The sequence below is a fragment of the Ranitomeya imitator genome, chromosome 2 (assembly GCF_032444005.1).
Source record: "Ranitomeya imitator isolate aRanImi1 chromosome 2, aRanImi1.pri, whole genome shotgun sequence".
NCBI classification, from domain to species: Eukaryota; Metazoa; Chordata; class Amphibia; order Anura; family Dendrobatidae; genus Ranitomeya; species Ranitomeya imitator.
Window position 1 is genome coordinate 305,205,621 of NC_091283.1, and position 17,895 is coordinate 305,223,515.

General features: G+C 43.8%; 1 protein-coding gene across 1 annotated transcript in view; it reads left to right on the plus strand.

Annotated features, from left to right (window-relative positions):
* Nucleotides 1–14,111, plus strand: part of LOC138666945 (zinc finger protein 585A-like) — a 101,554-nt gene extending 87,443 nt beyond the window's left edge. Inside the window, exons 9-10 of the mRNA XM_069755141.1 lie at nucleotides 11,420–11,616; nucleotides 11,827–14,111. Of these exons, the coding sequence (XP_069611242.1) occupies nucleotides 11,420–11,616; nucleotides 11,827–12,700 (1,071 nt within the window). The 3' untranslated portion in view covers nucleotides 12,701–14,111. The remainder of the gene's footprint in view (nucleotides 1–11,419; nucleotides 11,617–11,826) is intronic.
* Nucleotides 14,112–17,895: the final 3,784 nt, after the last annotated feature.

Consider the following 17,895-nt stretch of genomic DNA (forward strand, 5'->3'; position numbering starts at 1 on the left):
CGTCGTCCCATAGCACACGGTCATCTCCTTATAGGGAGAGACACCGTAGTTCTAGGTCACCTAGACCGTCCCCTTCCAAGGGCAGACAATGCAGATCTCCGCAATCGCCGACCAGAGAAGGCCTCCCCAGCTCACCCAGCAGGGGACGCCTCAGTGAAACACAGGATTCGGAAGGCATCTTTGACTCCGACTCAGACAAGAAAAGGGAGGGGTCCCTGATCCCAATCCCTCCTAGTAATACAGGGCTAGTTGAGGACTTAATCTCTTCCATCCATCGGGTGCTGGACATTTCTGATCCGACACCAGAGGCCCCAGAACACAAGATTTCCTTTGAAGGACCTTTGAAGCCGCCTAAGGTTTTCTCTAACCACCCAGAGTTTAAGGCGATCCTTAAAAAGCAGCTCTCACAGCCTGAGAAAAAAATTATCTGGAGGCGAGGTACCCCTTCCCACAGAAGGATACCAAAGAATGGACAGACCCACCCGAAGTGGACCCCCCAGTCTCTAGACTAGCAGCACAAACCCTCCTTTCACTGCCAGATAGCTCAACCCTCAGGGATGCAGCAGACCGGCATGGCTCGTTCAATTTTCAAGGCTGCAGGGGCATCTCTGGCTCCTGCGTTCGCTTCAGTTTTGGCTGCCAAGGCCATTCTGGCCTGGGCCAAAAATTTACAAGCCTCCAAGCAAAAGGTGTAGCGGGGATAGCATCAAACGCCATCACAATTCAGCGTATCCTGTGGCTGCGGGAATGGAAAGCGGACGCAGCCTCAAAGAAATCCCTCACGCACCTCCCCTACCTCAGTGGGCGACTTTTTGGTGAACAGTTGGACACGATGATATCCAACGCCACCGAGGGTAAGAGTACCTCTCTTCCCCAACTGAAACCTAAACGCACTTACAAGAAGCATAACCAAACTCTATTCCGATCCTTTCGGAATTCTTCGGGCTGGTACGTCTCGCGTCCAGCACAAAATCGTAACCGTTCCCCACGCAGGGACAATTTACGGTCGACACAAAGGTCTGACAAGACCTGGCAGTCAAAAGCAGCCCAGTATAATCCCAGAGGAGGAAAATCTCAGACTTTCTCCTCATCATGACTCACAGACTCCGGAAGACACCACACCCGTAGGTGGCCGACTTTTAGGCTATGTGCACATGTTCAGGATTTCTTGCAGAAAATTCCTGAGAATTCCGGACATTTTCTGCAAGAAATCCGCAAGAAAACCGAGTGCGTTTTTGCCACGGTTTTGACGCATTTTTGCCGCGTTTTTGCCGCAGTTTTTTCCAGACACTTCCCAATGCATTTTGGAGTGGGAAATCCGCAAAAAAAACGGAAAATTAATGAACATGCTGCGTTTTTTGCCGCGATGCGTTTTTTTCGCGGAAAAAAACGCATCATGTGCACAAAACATGCGGAATTCACTCTAAATGATGGGCTGCTTATTGTATGCGTTTTTTTTGCGGTTTTATAGCGTTTTTATCTGGAAAAAACGCGAAAAAAACGCAACGTGTGCACACAGCCTTACTTTTTCATCAAGTCTGGCTGCCTAGCCACCAGAAGACAGGTGGGTCAGGGAACTAGTGTCTTCCGGATACAAGATTGAGTTCACCTCCAACCCACCGGACCGATTCTTCCTTTCTGTCCCCCTAAAACCGCCAGCCAAGACTCGTGCCTTCCGACAAGCGGTCTCCTCCCTTTTTCAAGCAGGAGTCATAGTAATGGTCCCCACTGCCGAGCGCTTCCGAGGGTTCTATTCCAATCTATTCGTAATCCCCAAGAAAGGAGGCAGTGTGTGGCCCATATTGGACCTAAAACAACTCAACAAATATGTAGGGGTCCGTCAGTTCCGCATGGAGTCTCCTCGGTCCATCATTGTGTCCATGGAGAAGGGAGAATATCTCGCCTCCATAGAGATACAAGACGCATACCTGCATATACCGATTGCACCTGCCCATCAGAGGTTTCTCAGGTTCGCAATCGACCAGGACCACTACCAGTTCGTGGCTCTCCTGTTCGGACTTGCCACGGCTCCCAGAGTGTTTACCAAAGTCATGGCAGCCACCATGGACGTCCTGCACTCCAGAGGCATAGTAGTTGTTCCATACTTGGACGATCTACTCATCAAAGCTCCCACCATCAAGGACTGCGAGCTCAGCGTCTCAATTACAATCGACACTCTGAGTCGCATGGGCTGGTTAGTCAACTTACAAAAGTCATCACCAACCCCGAGTCAGTCTCTGACCTTCCTGGGGATGCTATTCAACACCTCCAGGGGTCTAGTGCTCCTTCCTAAGGACAAGGCACTGGCTCTCTGCCTAGGAGTTCGCACCCTCCTCCACAAACCCCTCGATCCCTCCGGTTTGCCATGAGAGTACTCGGCAGGATGGGGGCAGCAATAGAAGCCGTCCCATTTGCCCAGTTTCGCCTCAGGCTTCTCCAATTAGCCATCCTCAAGTCCTGGGACAAAAATCCTTTCTCTCTCGACAGAGAGTTCCGGCTGACGTCGTCAATCAAGAGGTCCCTGCACTGGTGGCTCAAGCCAACCTCGCTAGCAAAGGGAAATCCTTTCTCACAGGTCAATGGAAGGTTCTGACCACCGATGCATGCCTGACTGGTTGGGGTGCAGTGCACCTACACCACAGGGCAAGTGGTCCCCAGTGGAAGCGACCATTCCTGAAAATATCAGGAATACAGTCAGACAATGCCATGGCTGTGGCATATGTGAATCACCAAGGAGGGACCCGCAGTACCCAGGCGATGCGAGAAGTGTCACATATCCTCCACTGGGCAGAGCACACAGGGTCGGTTCTCTCGGCGGTCCACATTCCAGGTGTGGACAACTGGGAAGCAGACTTCCTCAGCCGACAAGGAATAGACTCGGGAGAGTGGTCTCTCCATCCCGAAATTTTTCGCCAGATTTGCCATCGCTGGGGGACCCCGGATGTGGACCTAATGGCATCCCACTTCAATGCCAAGGTCTCCAACTTCATGGCCAGAACACACGATCCGCGGTTGTTCGGAGCAGAAGCTCTGGTTCAGGACTGGACCCAGTTCCAGCTTCTGTACATTTTTCCACCTCTCCCCCTGATATCCAGGGTGGTGAGGAAGATCAAGCAAGAGGGAGTTCCAACCATCCTAATCGCACCGGACTGGCCCAGACGTACATGGTACGCCGACATTGTACAACTTACAGTAGATGCCCCCTGGCGTCTCCCCGACCGCCCCGATCTTCTATCACAAGGCCCGTTCTACCACCAGAACTCAGGGGCTCTCAATTTGACGGCGTGGCCCTTGAGACCTGGGTTTTTACCCAGGCAGGGCTCTTGCAGGACGTCATTGGAACCATGATCAGGGCACGGAAGCCAGCCTCTGCCAAGATCTGTTACCGTACCTGGAAAGCTTTCTTTACCTGGCGCGGATCTCGTGGCCAGACTCCACTCCCTTATTCCTTACCCAAAGTACTTGGTTTTCTCCAATCGTGTCTGGAGGCCAGGCTGTCCCTGGGCTCGCTTAAGAGGCGCATTGCTACCAAGCCGGGGTTTCCCGATTGGTTTCCCCCCTACAGACGACCACTAGAAACGTGGGACCTCAACCTGGTCTGACAGCATTGCAGGAACCACCCTTCGAACCCCTTAAGGAGGTCCCGCTCCGCCTTTTCTCCCAGAAGGTGGTGGCAATCACCTCGCTACGCAGGGTGTCTGAACTGACAGCACTCTCCTGCAGACGGCCCTTCCTGGCTTTTCACCAGGACAGGGTAGTAATCCCGTACGGTCCCATCCTTCCTTCCGAAGGTTGTGTCCCACTTCCACCTCAATGAAGAAATTTCACTGCCATTCCTTTGTCCGGTCCCGGTTCATAGAGTGGAGAAGGCTCTGCATACAATTGACCTTGTCAGGGCACTGCATATATATATGTGTCAAGGACTGCATGCTTCCGGAGGTCTGATTCTCTTTTCCGTCTTCCGGAAGGCGGCCGCAAGGGTCTGCCAACTTCCAAAGCTACCCTTGCCAGGTGGATCAAATCCACCATACAAGAGGCCTACCGCCTCAAGAATTCTCCTCTTCCAGCCGGTATTACGGCACACTCTACGCGGGCAGTAGGGGCCTCCTGGGCCATTCGGCACCAGGCTTTGGCACAACAACTGTGTAAGGCGGCCACTTGGACTAGCCTACACACGTTTACTAAACACTACAGGGTTCATACCCAGTCCTCAGCGGACGCGAGCCTGGGTAGATGTGTTCTGCAGGCGGCGGTGCCCCAAGTGTAGCGGCCTGTATGCACAATATTTTTATATAGCGCTAACATATTCCGCAGCGCTTTACAGTTTGCACACATTATCATCGCTGTCCCCGATGGGGCTCACAATCTAGAATCCCTGTCAGTATGTCTTTGGAATGTGGGAGGAAACCGGAGTGCCCGGAGGAAACCCACGCAAACACGGAGAGAACATACAAACTCTTTGCAGATGTTGTCCTGGGTGGGATTAGAACCCAGTGCGCCACCGTGCTGCCCTCCAGGAGCGCAGATTTTCCTAGAATAGTTTGCATACTCCATATACAGTGTCCCTAAGTGTTAGAAAAGCAGAATCCCCCCCCCCTCAAATGACCCCATTTTGGAAATTATACCTCTTTGGGAATTTATCTACAGGGTAGTGATGATTTTGACTCCATGTGTGTTTTCCAGAAACAAGCAGCAATGAATGTTGCCATGTGAAAATTGCAAACTGCCATTGCAGTGACAAGTACGTTGTAGTGACCAGTACATTGCAGTCACCCGTACGTTGTGACCAAATCATGCTTCTGGAGACATGCACCCATAAGTAAGGCGGGTTCTCATAGCTTCAGAATTGCCAAACATGTGGACGCTATATGTGGTTTGGGTACACTGTTGGGCTCAGAAGAGAAGGGGGCATTTGGATTTGGTGGGGAACTTGGATTCGGGAGCGCAGAATTTGAGGGGCAAGGAGCTTTTCCAGAGCCATTATACACCAGTAACGTGGAAGATCTCTACATTTCCAATAACGGATGACCAATCTTATTGGGGTCTTGCTATTTTTGTAGATTGATTTGAAACTTTTATTGGGAACATTTTACATAACGTTTGCTATGACATTTATCGAGCTCTCTACACTGAGCACTTACTGTTGGGTTTCCATCTAAATCTCCAGGTGACATTATTCAGATGAAACCCCTGAGGGATCCATTCACTATAATGAGGCAGCGGAGTTACTCTGGACTCCATCTGGCCTCTGTTCAGCGATGTCCTTCTTTTCAGAAGTGCACAAAACTGTGGTCGACAGCACTTTTATGCACGCCTGAAAAGACGAACACCACCCAATCACAGGTCCTATGGCGTCCATAGTACTGCCATCTGCCAGGAATCTTCCCCGGGGGTTCGTCTGAATCACGTATTTCAGAGATGTACACAGAAACCCTGTTGTAAGCGCTCAGTGCAGAGCGCAGGATAAATGTGTGCCAAAGCCTTACTGTGATCTTTGGGAGGCAGAATGAACAAAACAGCAAGTGAAGAATTGATTTTATATTTCTTTTACGCCATGCTTCGTGCGGTGTAAGTGATTAGTTGACTTTATTCTTCTGGTCAGTGCGATTACAGCGATACCTGATTTATATTGGGTTTTTATGTTTGGCAGCTATCACGCATTAAAAGACACTTTTATTGCAAAAACTAGTTTTCGCATCCATATATTTTGATAGCTATAATTTTTCCATATTTTAACCCACAGAGTCATTTAAGGACTTGTTTTTTGTGGGATGAGTTGTCTTTTTTATTGGTATCATTTTCAGACACATGGCATTGTTTGATTGCTTTCTATTCCGATTTTTGGGAGCCAGAATTAGTAAAAAGCAGCAATTCAGGAATTTTTGTTGGGGGGTTTATTTTATACCGTTCCGCATGTGGTAAAATTGATAATTAATATTCTTTGTGTCAGTATCATTACAGTGATGCCCCTTTTTTATGTTTTGGTGCTTTTACACAATAAAAACTATTTTTATAGAAAAAAATTATTATTTTTGCATCACTTTATTCTGAGAGCTATAACTTTTTTGTTTTTCTGCTGATGATGGTTTATGGCGGCTTGTTTTTTGCTGGACAGATGATGTTTTCAGCGGTACCATTTTTTTAATATCTGTCTTTTTGATTGCGCTTTATTCCACTTTTTGTTCGGGGGCATGATGATAAAGCATTGTTTTTTGCCTTGTTTTTTATTTATTTTTTTATGGTGGTTAATAAAGGAGTTAACTAGTGGAATAATTTTATAGGTCGGGCCGTTCCGGACATGGCGATACCAAATATGTATACTTTTATTGTTTAGATTTTTATCTTCCAGACAAATATTTATTAATGGGTACAATGTATTTTGATTTGATTTGATTTTTATAATTATTTTAAAAAAATATATTTTTACAATTTTTTTTTTTAAACTTTTTTTTTGTTTGTCTACAAACATCCCAGGTCAATAAGTACCAGGTCACAGGGACATGTGGATACGCCTCGGGTGGTAAAGGGGTCAATATTGGAATTCTCTGCCTAACCATCTGTTGTTGTTGGGATAGATATTTTTATTCTATGTCTATTTTTTTTTACAGGTTCATTCTGCATGGTATGTTTGATTTTGGTGGTATTGGCTTGCCTCACTTAGGTCTCTATTACCTCTACCAAACGCACGAGATCTAAATTTAAAAGGAACCTGTTAGGCCCCCTTTCTCTCCAAAACCACCAGCAATTGTGTCTACATAGATAAACACACTGCTTAACAATCTCTTTATTATATTACACACAGAAACAGTTCCTTATAAAATGTATTTCTAAAGTCCCTTTATAATATGTAAGTGAGGCCTTTGACTAGTCCATGGAGTGTTAGTCTCCCTAGACTAGCGGGCCCACTTAGCATGTTATCCAGCCTATGTAGGCACTATTTTAATAATTCCTCTTTAAATGTCCAATATTTTTTTTTCTTGAAAACTCATTTTCTAGCAAATATTGGCCCCAACAATAGTTGAGATTACCAAGAGCCACAGAGCCCCATACTCCAATTACTCCATAGAGGTTTCACCACTAGTTACTCATTCTTTAATGATAAAGACTTGTTGAGTTTGATCATTTCAGTAGATGTTTTATTGTCTGAACTAAGTTTTTGACTACAGTTGTTAGTGCTCAATCTACTCTGATTTAAATACTTCCCACAGCCAATTTTGTGTTCCTAATCAGGCCTCATTTTTCAAATCTGACTTGAGTCAATTTATGTGGTGATAACTTTGGAATTCTTCACAAATGATGCCAGAAAATAAATTGACTTTATAAATTATTTTCCAACGTCTCTTGAATCTGACAATACCTTATACAGTGTGTCCGTAAAGTCATGGTGCACTTTTTACCAATCACTGGAAAGCAACAAAAGACGATAGAAATGTAAAATCTGCTCCAAATAAGAACTCTCCCAGTTTCATACCTATTCAGTGCAGTTCAATGTGGGTCCATTTTTTGCCCTACACACATCCAAACGATAATGAAGTTCTTGCCACACACGGGTAAGGACATCTGGTGTAACAGAGTGAATAACGTCTGTGATTCTCTGTTCTAAGTGATTAATGTCGTTGATATGTTTATTGTACACATGTGGCTTCACATAACCCCAAAGGTAAAAGCCCAAGGGTGTCAGATCCTTGGATCGTGGTGGACATGGCTTGACAGAACCCCTGCCTATCCACCGCCGGGGGAATGTTCTGTCTAGAAACTCATGAACAATGGCATAGTGTGGAGGAGCGCCGTCCTGTTGAAAGATGACACCTTCTGAAAATTGTGGCACTGCATACAATTCCAACATGTCAAGATACATGTTTGCTGTCACAGACTGCTCCGCGAAAAAAAATGGGCCTATCACCTTATCATGCATCAGGCCACACCACACGTTCACTTTAGGGGTGTTGCGTTCGTACTCAACATAGGCATGAGGATATTCGGCAGCCCATATTCGGACGTTATGGCGATGAACATGTCCACAGATATGGAAGGTCGCCTCATCGCTAAACACAATCTTTTGCAAAAATCTTGCATCATTGTCGATCTCATGAAGCATATCTTTAGCAAACGCGCATCGTTTAGGTCCATCCGCCGGTTTGATAGTGTGCAACAGCTGCAATTTGTACCCCATAAAACAGAGACGTTTCTTTAACACCTTATGGACTGTAGTCTTGCTTGGGTGTAATTGTCGAACAAACGCACGCACAGATTTTTTAGGGCTCCTTAGGTAGCTATCCCATATAGCCTCTGCAGACTCATCACTGACTGATGGCCTACCAGAACGGGATTTCTCCACCAAACTGCCGGTTTCCTTCAATTGCTTATCAAACCGAGCATTGTTATTCCTATGTGGTGGTGCTTCATTATAAACGCGCCGATATTCACATAGCACTTTGGTCACGGATTCAAATTTATCGAGCCACAAAACACACTGAACTTTCCTCTGTACCGTCCACATCTCGACTGGCATGGAAAACCACACGGCTGGCATAAGCTTGTGGTTGCATGATGTCACAGACCTGGCAGTGTATTAATCAGAGTTCAGTTTATCAGGGGTTAATCCGACTGGGGGCTCAGCAACAGTTTAAATGAGTTTGTGTTGTTTGATTGGTTCTTGTTATCTCTCCTCATGAACAGGTCTGATATGATTGGGCCAGTGAAAGGGCACCAAAAGTGCACCATGATTTTACGGACACTCTGTATATGGCTGTACACTACTGTCTGGGCACATAGCAGGGTTAAGAAGGGAAAGAGTGGCGCCATTTAGCTATTTGAGTGAAGATCTTGTGGGGGTTGAATAGTTTACAAACACAATGTATTGTGGTCACCGGGCAGCTCATAAGTTGGCTACCACGAACAGGCTTGGCACTATCTACTTCATTTTCCAGATCACAGGGATTGCCTTTCTCATCTCCCTTTAAGCCCCCTACATAGATCTGAACTTACACAGAGACCCCTAGGCTTGGGCCATGGTGTTATCTGCTGATTTGTGATGTGAGATAGCAAGAAGAATAGTCAGGTAACCTTGTCAGAACAAGGAGGGCAGAGAAAATACAAAATCATAAGACGCAAGAGTAGTCAGTAGATGGAGTGGGGTCACAACTAAGCTGGAGCTGAGCACACATGACCAAATCTGCAGAGAACAAGGCTGTATCTGGCAGCTTCCGGCAATATTTTTTTGAGCTTTAGTAGTGTGTGGTGCTGTCCAATTGGCTGAAACAGGGAGCAGATTACTTCAACTGCACAGCTCACTCACCAATACTGCCAGACTGGATGGTACTACAGGTAATAGGGACCCTAATCTTAGTGGCTGGATAGAGCCTGCACATGCAGAGCTTCTGGTTCCGACGTCTCCTCCATTACCAGCGCTGCCTGCAGAATGAATAAGGCCTCTCCTGGTGACAGAAGCAGGCATCGCAGGAGCAGATCCCAGAGAAGCGGGTACACACCATTTGTAGAAGCCTTATTATAACAAAATTGTCATGATCCAGACTGGGTTTTGAGTCCTGTTTTCCCCTTTTTCCAGTCTGGTCATGCCAGTGGTTAACTTTCTCAGCCTCAGTCTGGTCTCAGGTTTGCTATTTATCCTCACTGTGTCCTGCAGACCATGTCAGTTATAGCTTCTGCCTATTGCTTGAGTAGCTGATCCCGTTTGCCTTGATTTGTCCTGCTACCTGCTTACTGAACCCATGTCTGTTTATCGCCTCTTCCCTTTCCAACTCTGTGTTCCTCTTTTCTGTATTGACTCTGGTGTTTTTGACCCGGCTTGGACCCTGACCTGTTGTTTTGTCTCTTGTCTTTGGCACATTTGCTCCTCACTGGTACTGACCCATTTGGCTTGTTATTGACTCTGTGTTTGCTTATTCCCTTTGTACTGTACCACAGTCTAATATTTGACCCGGCTTGTTTTGACTATTCTGCTGGCACCTGGTGGTGGGCTCACTGCTGCATTGCAGATCTGGTCCTGCTGTGTGCAGTCCTCCCTCCACTCTATTGCCACCTAGTGGTGCTTGCAATTACCTGTATTGCCGCGGCATGACAAAAATGACAGAAATCCACCAGTGCAGTAGAAATCTCTATAAAGTGACTACATTTTGGAAATTATACTATCCGTGAATTAATCTTTAGGAGTAGTGACTATTTTGACTCCACAGCCACATTCTGTAAATTAGCACACAGTGGATGTTGGAGAGTGAAAATTGCACATTTGACATTTTATTAACCAACATATAGTATCCGTATTGTGCTCCAGCAGACATGACATATAGTAAATTAAGTGGGTTCTTCTCAGTTTAGAAATGACAAATAAATGGATGCTAAATGTGGTTTGAGCACACTGCAAGGCTCAGGAGCGAGGGGAAGATTTGAATTTGGGAGAGCGGATATTGCTGGATCAGTTTATGTAAGCCATGTTGCTCTTCAAGAGCCTTTGAGCCACTAAGGCTGCTGTCACACTAGCAGTATTTGGTCAGTAAGCCAAAACCAGGAGTGGGTGATAAATGCAGAAGTGGTGCATTTCTTTCTATGATACTTTTCCTCTAATTGTTCCACTCCTGGTTTTGGCTTACGAATACTGATGTAAAATACCGACCAAATACTGCTAGTGTGACGGCAGCCTAATAATGTGGAAATCTCTGTTTTCATCTTGTAGATGATGGAACTGAGTGGGGGCTTTTCGTGTGATAAGTAGAAGTTTTTAGTGGTATTTTTCTCGCCTACATAACATTCATTAGTGGCTTTTTATTCCATGTTTGGGAGGCAAAATGAACAAAGAGTTGAACAACACACTCCACTGGTTCATCCTATGAGGTTTTTTCTTGGACTGTGAATTGTAGTTATCATGGTGAATAATTCAATATTTTTACATAACTTGACATTTTTAGGGACAGTTTTAAGTAGAAATGTTCAAAAATATAAATCTCAAATATATTTCACTCAAAAATAATATTTGGTTTTCTCTTTGACAGATGACTGTACCAGGCGATCAGAGGGACAGCTAACATCTTCAATTTGTAAATCTAATGATTTTGAGCTCTCACAGGATAGATTTGAAGTGAATGCCATTACTCCAGATATATCATCATTCCTTCACAGCAAAGACCTGTCCTCTGATTTGAAACAGATCATGTCTTCTGATTCATTACCGACTACTAGGGAAAATCAAAGTCACAAAATAAGCATTCAAAAATTAACTACTCCTATAGCAAAGAAGCCATTTTCACATTCAGAATATGGAAATAGTTTTTCCCTCAAAAAGTCTTTACTTAAACATCAAAAAATTCACACAACAGGGAATAAATGTTCTTGTTGCAAGTGTGGGAAATGTTTTAACCAGAAATTGCATCTTGTTAGTCACCAGAGAACTCACACAGTGGAGAAGCCTTTTTCCTGTTCAGAATGTGGGAAATTTTTTAACCGGAAATCGTATATTGTAAATCACCAGAGAACTCACACAGGGGAGAAGCCTTTTTCCTGTTCAGAATGTGGGAAATGTTTTACCTGGAAATCAGATCTTGTTAGTCACCAGAGAACTCACTCAGGGGAGAAGCCTTTTTCCTGTTCAGAATGTGGGAAATGTTTTCCCCTCAAAAAGTCTTTTTTTAAACATCAAAAAATTCACACAGCAGAGAATAGGTCTTCTTGTTCCAAGTGTGGAAAATGTTTTAACCAGAAATCGCATCTTCTTAGACACCAGAGAACTCACACAGGGGAGAAACCTTTTTCCTGTTCAGAATGTGGGAAATGTTTTAACCAGAAATCAGATCTTGTTATTCACCAGAGAACTCACACAGGGGAGAAGCCTTTTTCCTGTTCAGACTGTGGGAAATGTTTTAACCGGAAATCAGAACTTGTTAGTCACCAGAAAACTCACACAGGGGAGAAGCCTTTTTCCTGTTCAGAATGTGGGAAATGTTTTAACCAGAAATCAGATCTGGTAAGTCACCAGAAAACTCATACAGGGGAGAAGCCTTTTTCATGTTCAGAATGTGGGAAGTGTTTTTACCAGAAATCATATCTTGTTAGGCACCTGAGAATTCACACAGGGGAGAAGCCTTTTTCTTGTTCAGAATGTGGGAAATGTTTTAATCAGAAATCATATCTTGTTAGTCACCAGAGAACTCACACAGGAGAGAAGCCTTTTTCCTGTTCAGAATGTGTGAAATGTTTTAAGTGGAAATCAGATCTTCTTACACATCTGAGAACACACACAGGGGAGGAGAAGCCATTTTCATGTTTAGAATGTGGGAAATGTTTTACAAAGAAATCAATTCTTTTTACACATCAGAGAAGTCACACAGGGGAGCATCCATTTTCTTGTTCAGAATGTGGAAAATGTTTTGTAAGGAAATCATCTTTTGTTAGGCACCAGAGCAGTCACACAGGGGTGAAGCCTTTTTCATGTTCAGAATGTGGGAAATGTTTTTACCAGAAAGCATATCTTGTTAAGCACCTGAGAATTCACACAGGGGAGAAGCCTTTTTCTTGTTCAGAATGTGGGAAGTGTTTTAACCAGAAAGCAGATGTTGTTAAACACCAAAGAACACACACAGGAGAGAAGCCTTTTAGATGTTCAGAATGTGGGAAACGTTTTAACCAGAAAGCATATCTTGGTAAGCACGAGAGAATTCATACACGGGAAAAGCCATTTTTCTGTTGAGGATGTGAAAAACGCTTTAACCAGAAATTAGATGTTGTTAAACACCAATGAACCCACACAGAGGAGAAGCCATTTAGATGTTCAGAATGTGGGAAATGTTTTACTCAGAAAGCGCATCTTGATGACCACCAGAGAACCCACATTGGTTAAGAGCTTTTTTTCATGTTCTTAATGTGGGAAATATTTTACACCAAAATCAACTCTTAATAAACATCATAGAGGTCACAAAGTGGACTGTTTTTTATGTTCAGAATGTTAGGAATTTTTTAACCAAAAATTGTAACTTCTTAAAGGAGTTGTCAACTACTAGGACAACCCCTTGTCATTCTTCATGTTTGGCCTTGTTAAAATAAAAATAGATCATACTCAGATTCCGTGCTGGCGCCGTTCCAGGGTTGTCTGTACTTGCCTTCCTGGGGGTCACGTGAAGTTGTCCCCACTTTTGGACGTATTGACTATCAAGAGAAAACCGCAGCTGCTCTCTAATTTCCTTCTGATGTTTGATTTGTCTGATGTGGACAGTGACACCAGTGCTGATTTGATGCAAGGCTCACATAACTTAATCACCTTACATATGCTTCAGGAACACAAGTGCCAACACCACTGGAAGTGCGCCGGCATGGGATGTTTGTATAATTGCGGTTATTGTAATAGGACCAAACATGAGGAATGAGAAAGGGTTGTCCAAGTTTTGGACAACCCTATTAAACATCAAAAATCTCACATAGAAGTCATTATCATACCTAGAGTGTGAAAAGTGAATTACTGGAAAGTTGTATTTTGTTAACCATCAAAAATTAACTCAGACGAGAAGAAACTATATACCGTATATTCTCTATATACCGTATATAGACTGGAGGAAACTTCCTGTGACAGGAGAACACTGAGAGAGTGTCCTTCCTGATCACTACGAGAACTGCTCTCCTGAAGCCCCACACTTATCTAACTGATTAATGAAGAGCAGGAGAGGAAGGTACTGGAACCTGCACAGAGACTGCACGTCCTGAGTGAGTAGCTGAAGAACTTTCCACCCGATTAGATCAAGAACCTTAAATGTATTGTGCATGTCGGAAGTAGGTGTCTGGAGCCAGCTCAAGCGCCAAGGCCGTCCCCATACCAGGCAGGTAATGGCTGTGTATTACTACTCCACCCGCAATTGTTAACTTGTTACATTTTCTGTTAATCTCTGACAGCAGCATTTAATGTGCGCTAATGTGTGCATTTGTCAGTATTTCCGCCCATCGATGTGCACATGATGTGATTGCAGGTGGCTGATGGGTTGTTTTGACAGCTCGGGGTCAGCTGATGACCCCATGCCTGTAATTACATAGGTCCTTTGAAACCCTGTTTATGGCCGGGCTTCAAAGGAGACCGTGATATCTGCTACAGTTAGGTCCATATATATTTGGACAGAGACAACATTTTTCTAATTTTGGTTATAGACATTACCACAATGAATTTTAAACAAAACAATTCAGATGCAGTTGAAGTTCAGACTTTCAGCTTTCATTTGAGGGTATCCACATTAAAATTGGCTGAAGGGTTTAGGAGTTTCAGCTCCTTAACATGTGCCACCCTGTTTTTAAAGGAACCAAAAGTAATTGGACAGATTCAATAATTTTAAATAAAATGTTCATTTTTAGTACTTGGTTGAAAACCCTTTGTTGGCAATGACTGCCTGAAGTCCTGAACTCGTGGACATCACCAGACGCTGTGATTCTTCCTTTTTGATGCTCTGCCAGGCCTTCACTGTGGTGGTTTTCAGTTGCTGTTTGTTTGTGGGCCTTTCTGTCTGAAGTTTAGTCTTTAACAAATGAAATGCATTCTCAATTGGGTTGAGATCAGGTGACTGACTTGGCCATTCAAGAATATTCCACTTCTTTGCTTTAATAAACTCCTGGGTTGCATTGGCTTAATGTTTTGGGTCATTGTCCATCTGTAGTATGAAACGACGACCAATCAGTTTGGCTGCATTTTGCTGGATCTGAGCACATAGTATGGCTCTGAATACCTCAGAATTCATTCGGCTGCTTCTGTCCTGTGTCACATCATCATTAAACACTAGTGACCCAGTGCCACTGGCAACCATGCATGCCCAAGCCATCACACTGCCTCCACCGTGTTTTACAGATGATGTGGTATGCTTTGGATCATGAGCTGTACCACGCCTTCGCCATACTTTTCTCTTTCCATCATTCTGGTAGAGGTTGATCTTGGTTTCATCTGTCCAAAGAATGTTCTTCCAGAACTGTGCTGGCTTTTTTAGATTTTTTTTAGCAAAGTCCAGTCTAGCCTTTTTATTCTTGATGCTTATGAGTGGCTTGCACCGTGCAGTGAACCCTCTGTATTTACTTTCATGCAGTCTACTCTTTATGTAGATTTGTATATTGATACGCCTACCTCCTGGAGAGTGTTGTTCTCTTGGTTGGCTGTTGTAAAGGGGTTTCTCTTCACCATGGAGATTATTCTGCGATCATCCACCACTGTTGTCTTCCATGGGCGCCGAGGTCTTTTTGCATTGATGAGTTCACCAGTGCTTTCTTTCTTTCTTTCTCAGGATGTACCAAACTATAGATTTTGCCACTCCTAATATTGTAGCAATTTCTCGGATGGGTTTTTTCTGTTTTCGCAGCTTAAGGATGGTTTGTTTCACCTGCATGGAGAGCTCCTTTCACAGCAAAACCTTCCAAATGCAAGAACCACACCTCAAATCAACTCCAGGCCTTTTATCTGCTTAATTGAGAATGATATAACGAAGGGATTGCCCACACCTGTCCATGAAATAGCCTTGGAGTCAATTGTCCAATTACTTTTGGTCCCTTTAAAAACAGGGTGGCACATGTTAAGGAGCTGAAACTCCTAAACCCTTCAGCCAATTTTAATGTGGATACCCTCAAATGAAAGCTGAAAGTCTGAACTTCAACTGCATCTGAATTGTTTTGTTTAAAATTCATTGTGGTAATGTCTATAACCAAAATTAGAAAAATGTTGTCTCTGTCCAAATATATATGGACCTAACTGTATATGTAGCGATACTGTCACATCATTGTATAGAGCACAGGTGATTAGATAATCGAATCTTCAAGTCCCCTAAGGGAGCTAACAATAAAAGTAAAAAAGAGCAATTAATACTACCGGTAAATATGTTTCAAAGAGTCCATTCTGACAGTACCATGGAGTTCGTCCTTAACATCCTTATAGGAAACATGAGAGCTTTAAAAGGCTCCCCCACCCTTAAGGGCTTGTGTACACATTGCAGATTTGGTGCGTTCTTGCCAGCAAAGTGAATGAGAAACTCGAGATGTCATGCCCACGTTGAGTATTTTTGACTTGCAGTATTGGTGCAGAAAATAGTCTGCAGCATGTCAATTCTCTGTGCATTTTTGCCAGCGTTTTTCACCATTAACCTCACTCAAATCCGTGAAAAAAACGCATCAAAACACACATTTTTGCTGCTGCAAATTTCCGCATCTATTTACTCAACATGTGCACATGGTCGTGGTGTCTTTTCCACACCAGGTCGCTAATTTATTGAATCTTTCTATACAAATGTTAACTCACATGAGCATTAGACATTCTAAGGGAGGGAATCTAACTGCTCGGTCAGGATGGACTCCTGGAAACATGATTACCGGTCGGACTAATTGCCCTTTTCCAGGACTTCCCTCCTGACAGAACCATGGAGAATACCAGAGTCAGGGATTACGGTGCCTGTAGAACCTTCCTACTGAAGGCTGTCTGCTGACTTCACAATACGTCTAGCTTATTGTACCTACAGAAAGTGTTCAGGCTGGACCATGTTGCTGTCCTGCAAATTTGACCTACGGAAGCACCTGCTTTCTCTAAACAAGAAGTGGAAACTGCTCTTGTTCAGTGGGCTTTTATGACCTCAGATGAATTCCTCTCTGATGAGTAGGGTAGAAATATCGTGGACCTTATCCTTCTTGCTATATTAGCTTTTGATGCTTTCTTCCCCATATGTCTACCTCTGTATTGACTGAAAAGGTTGGCGTCCTGCCTGCAATCTTGGGTAGCCTCCAGGTAGGACAGAACTGTCTGCCTGACATCTAAAGAATGAAACAACTTCTCCTTTTGATTCTTTGGATGTTGGCATATCACACCCTTTTGTGATGGTGTGATATGCTATGTGGGTATCATTTTTGTGTATATTTCTATTTTACTGATTATCATGGTGTTACTCTATCTTGTAGGATGAGTTGTTATTTGCCATCTGATATTCTCCCTACAGTTCTGTATTGTTATCTCTCCACAGGGTCAGTGAATAATGTTGTTTGCTAATATGCTAATGACATGTTGACCTAGCCTTGTTGAAACAATGAGCCCCTGAGACCTTCCCCCCTCCTGGCCTGTGAATGAGGGGGGAGACTTTTAAATATCAGGGAGGTGAGACACAGAGATCAGTCTTGTTTGGAACCTTGGTGTGAAGAGCATATCTAGAGAAAGAAGGGAATATGGACTGTTATATGTGCTGGATTGTTGGACTTTTATCCTGTTACTGATAATCATTCGTGTTCGGGAATATTTAATCCTTTGTGTGATGGATCGTATATATGGACCTTTCGTGTTTTGCCTAAATAAAGGTCTTGGAATTGTTCACTAATCTCTTACTCTGTTGATTGTGTGATACCGGAAGGGGACCCCATGACACCTTTGATTCATATTTGGAGTGGATACCACCTTAAGAAGGAATACCAGATGGAACATGAATACTATTCGATCTTCCAAAATATGAAGGTACTGATCGCAGATAGGGTCTGAATTTCTCCAATTCTTTTAGCAGAGGTAATAGCTACCAAAAATGATGTTTTAAAAATAAGTCTGCTAATATTTGTCATCTCTGGGCTCTTGGGAAGATCTGCAAAGGACAATTAACAGTAAACTAAGATCCCCCGAAAGTACAGACCTTCTCATCATGGGTCTTGGGCTGGTTTCACATTTGCGGTTGTGTCCGCAGTAGGGTTGAGCGACTTTTACTTTTATAGGATCGGGTCGGGTTTCACGAAACCCGACTTTTTCAAAAGTCGGGTCGAGTGAAATCGGCCGGTCCTATAAAAAAGTCGGGGTCGGGGTCGGCCGAAACACGAAACCCAATGCAGTGCATTGGGTTTCCAATGGTTCCCAGGGTCTGAAGGAGAGGAAACTCTCCTTCAGGCCCTGGGATCCATATTTAAGTG